General features: G+C 56.4%; 1 protein-coding gene across 1 annotated transcript; it reads right to left on the bottom strand.

The window, feature by feature from the left end:
• Positions 1-1339: 1339 nt before the first annotated feature.
• On the bottom strand, positions 1340-3590 carry LOC102860616 (chromosome unknown open reading frame, human C19orf53). Its single transcript, XM_006900822.1, has 3 exons — positions 3494-3590; positions 3319-3374; positions 1340-1474 (listed from the first exon to the last, which is right to left on the bottom strand). The coding sequence occupies exons 1-3, from the start codon at positions 3588-3590 to the stop codon at positions 1340-1342; spliced, it is 288 nt and encodes a 95-aa protein (XP_006900884.1).
• Between the last annotated feature and the right edge of the window lie 211 nt (positions 3591-3801).

Consider the following 3801-nt stretch of genomic DNA (forward strand, 5'->3'; position numbering starts at 1 on the left):
GTGTCCGGGCAGCCGCAGAAAACCACACAAACATCTTTCCATCGTGCACCTGCGCTTCCATCAGTTTTCAGGATGTAAATTAGAATTTGGGGCAATAAACTGTTCTCCTAGCTTGTGTAATACTGACAACACAAAAACATTTTTAAACACTGTGGGACTAGGAAACGCGGCCAGGATTTTTCCTGTAGCTGCTGGTGACCCAACACCTCTGCCTTGGGGTGACAGCTCAAGGACCAGTCATTCGTGGCCTTGGGGAGCAGCTGACTGCACCCACAGGCATCACCAACTCCCCTCAAAGGGAACAGCCTGGGATCACCCAGGTCCACACCACCTGGTCGCCCTGTTACTAGCTGGCTTCCAGTTGTGGAGTCTGCTTCACACCCCTCAGCAGTTATTATGTCTATGACAACAACAATGGTTTGGGGGGTAGTGTATTTCAGCACGGAACAGCAGGGAGCACCCGTGGTCTGGTTAGAGACACAGCAGAGGTTGGAGCTGGGAGCATGACTGAGGACTGAGCTGTGGGTTCAAGTTCCAGCTCAGGATGGTAATGCTGCCACCTCACCAGGGGCTGTGCGAGGCCTGCAGCGGCTGTAAAAGCTCTATAATGGGTCTTGAGGTAACGCTGGGACATGCTGGCCATCAGTTTCCTGTAGCTGCCACCTTGTGCTGCGGCCCCACATGATAGGAACCTGGCTGAAGTGCTGTGGGCGCCTGCCTGACTTACCGGTGAGAAAGTGGCTCTGAGGATGTCCGACCCATCCTCCAGCAGAGTCCCAGCATGAGCAGTGGGGGGTGGTGATGGCGGTGGTGACTTGTCTACAGACAGCAACCAGGAGGGTAAGGAGGTCTGCGTCACCAGGAGTCACCTGGGAGGACTGTTCCCCTGGTGCAGAGATTCTGGCTATGCAGGCTGGGAGCGGGGCTGGGGTAACAGGAATTGTGGGGGTGGCAGGGTGTCTCTCATGGGAACCACGGGCGCTCATTTCCTATCGGCGCAGGGCTGGTGGAGGCGACCAGGCCTCAGGCCCCAGCCTCGGCACAGGTCTTCCCGCTGAAGCATGTCACACTGTGGCGAAGGGCAATTTTTATTACTCTGGGTTAACCCAGCAAAGAGAAAGCCGAAGACACATCCAAGTTGGTGAAAGCAATCTCACCATCGCTGGGTTCTCTGTTCCCTGGAAAGCTGAGCCTCCTCCACGGTCTGCTGTGGGCAGGCCCCGACCAAAGTCTAGGTGCCACTCAGTCCTGGGGGCAGGACTCCCCCTTGGGCAGCCTGGGGTTGGCGGTCACCCCTGCAGACATGAGTCTTAGGTGATGCTGGCCCCCACTGGCCTCTTCAGGAGGACGCCTTGGCAGAGGCAGCCCCCTTCTTCCCGGAGGTCTTCAGCACCGCCAGGCTCTTGGGCAGACTGGAGCTGGCTTTCATCACCACGTCCTGTTCAATCTTCTTTCGGATCCCAACCTCCAGATTCTGAGGGGACAACACAGGCAATCAGACTACAGGGAGAACCCGTCTGCCACCCACCCTCCTCAGAAGCTCAAGGGAGTGAGTCTAAAAACGGCTTGCTTCTTCCCCCACCTCTACTCTTTTCAGGTTTCTCATCAATGTGACCCCCACTTTACAGATGTGAAATTGAGGCTCTGCACTGAGAAAACACTTGCCCCTGGCTCTAAATTATGAGCAACAGACAAGCGGAACTGGTGCAACTGATCCCAGTGCTCCTGGCCTCAGCCTGCAGATGCAAAGAAGTCTCTAGTCTCATGTTGCTCCCGCGCCACAGATGGTGCAACGGCAAAAGTGAGAAGGTGCAGCGAAGCACCCTGACTTGTAGTCAAATCACTTAATCATCTCCGCCAAATTGCTGCCCCTCCCCACCTCCAGTAAGAGTTTGAACATCTATCCCTACAGCACCTAACTATGTCCTGGGAGTTCAGGACTCCACACCAACAAGAAACAAGTGAGGGAGAGAGTACTGCAAACTGCTATGGTGGCAAAGAAAACACAGGCTGGGGTGAGGTGTTAGGCGGCTGCTATCCAGAAGGCCCACAGAAGACCTCTTGGAGGCTCTGTGTGAAGTCAGATGTAAGCTAGGAGAGGGAGAAGGCAGAGTCTGGGAGAATCCAGGCAGCAGTACCCATCCTTCGTGTGTGGTGTAGCCAAGGAGCCACTGAAGGGCCAGTGTAGCTGGAGAGAAAGGAGAACGTGGAAAAGAACAGAGGGCGGGAGAGGGACCCACAGAACCTGGTGGGCCTCGGGATGGCTGGCGCTTTTATCTTAGTCATGTGGGAGTTGGGTGATTCTGAACAGAGGATCCGAGTCAGTGCTTACAGGCGCTCTGGGGCCACCTTGGGGAAAACAGGGAGACTGCTGCAAGGAGGGTGGGACAAGGGCAGAAGCAGGAAGACCAGAGCATCGCCTAGGTAAGACACAAAAAGGAAAGAAGAACGGAGAAGAAAATGCCCTTTAGATTTAATAGAAAGCCAAATTGGACCTGTGACCACAAGAGCATCTGGAAGAATGGCGAATTGAGGCTGTGGCAAGATTATGCTGGGGAAAAGATCAGATCTTTTAGATGCGCCTTTAAAAGCGTGAGATCCGCAGGCTGAGGTGCCCAGTCTGAGGTGTATGAGGCTCGGGGGACCAATAAATGAGAGACAGAGAGAGAGAGAGACACACAAAGAGACACAGAGAGAAAGAGAAGAGAGACAGAGAGAAAGAGAAGAGAGACAGATACAGAGACAGAGAGAGAGACAGAAAGACACAGAGAGAAAAAGAGAGACAGAGAGAGAGACAGAAAGACACAGAGAGAGAGAAAGAGAAGAGAGACAGAGAGACACAGAGGCAGGGGCGGTGACATCACTGCCGGCAGCAAGAGGATGACATCAAAGCCCACCAGCCGCCGATAGTGCTGGGACTCACACCCAACTGTCATCCCAAAAGCTGGGGATTTCAACACTCCCTCACCCCAGAGGCCTCTCCACTTCGATGAGGGCAAAAATGAAATCCAAATCCATGGCCACCACGGTTGTGACCCGCGGCGACCCCCCATCGATCGGGTTGCCGAGGCTGGAAAGCAACGGGAGCAGACTGCCTCATTTTCCCCCCGCGGAGCCGCTCGAGAAGTCCAACCACTGACAATCTGGCGAGGGGCCCCCCACCCCGTAACCCGCTGTGCCTCCGGGGGTTCCTATAGTTGCTAGGCAGGAGAAAAAGAACGGCCGAACGTGCTCTCAACAGTCACGGCCCACCAGGCCGGTGGAGCGGAAGGCGCGACCTCCCAGCCAGGGCCCGGGTGAGTCAGGACCCGCACGCACCTTCTTGAGCTTTTGCTGCTCCACCACGCGCGCCTTCTTGGGGGCGATGACTCGGCCTGTGGGGACACGCGCGCGAGTTAAGCCAGGGAATCCCGGGCCCCGCTCTTCCCTCCCCCCCGCCAATCCCCAGCGCTCGACATCAAAGCCCCTTTTCGTGCGCCAGCCCGCAGCTCACCGCCCTTCCTCGGGCCCCGGATCCGCTCTGAAGCCGCGGCCGCCGTCTTGCTCTTTCCCGGCTTCTTCGCCTGGAACTTGCGCTGTCCCTGCACCATGTCTGCACCGCTGCCGGGGTAGAGAGGAACGCCGCGACGCCGCCGGAAGACGCAGGGCACGACGGGATACGCGGCGACTATGGGCGCAGGGGCTCACGGGATACAGTGGAGTTAAAGGGACAGGCTCAACGATGCGTTCAACCGTAAAACCAGACTCAAGCACTGAGTCAACTCTGACTCCTAACTCATCCTATAGTTGTTATTAGGCGCC

Source organism: Elephantulus edwardii, unplaced genomic scaffold (assembly GCF_000299155.1).
Source record: "Elephantulus edwardii isolate Elephantulus edwardi_28Jun2011 unplaced genomic scaffold, EleEdw1.0 scaffold00296, whole genome shotgun sequence".
Classification (NCBI taxonomy): Eukaryota; Metazoa; Chordata; class Mammalia; order Macroscelidea; family Macroscelididae; genus Elephantulus; species Elephantulus edwardii.

Excerpts from the sequence above, each read along its gene's own strand:
- LOC102860616 (XM_006900822.1), bottom strand. The coding sequence starts at position 3,590 with ATGGTGCAGGGACAGCGCAAGTTCCAGGCGAAGAAGCCGGGAAAGAGC. Across the intron at positions 3,375-3,493 it reads CCGGGGCCCGAGGAAGGGCG|GCCGAGTCATCGCCCCCAAG; the intron begins GTGAGCTGCGGG and ends GTGTCCCCACAG. Across the intron at positions 1,475-3,318 it reads AGCAGCAAAAGCTCAAGAAG|AATCTGGAGGTTGGGATCCG; the intron begins GTGCGTGCGGGT and ends TTGTCCCCTCAG.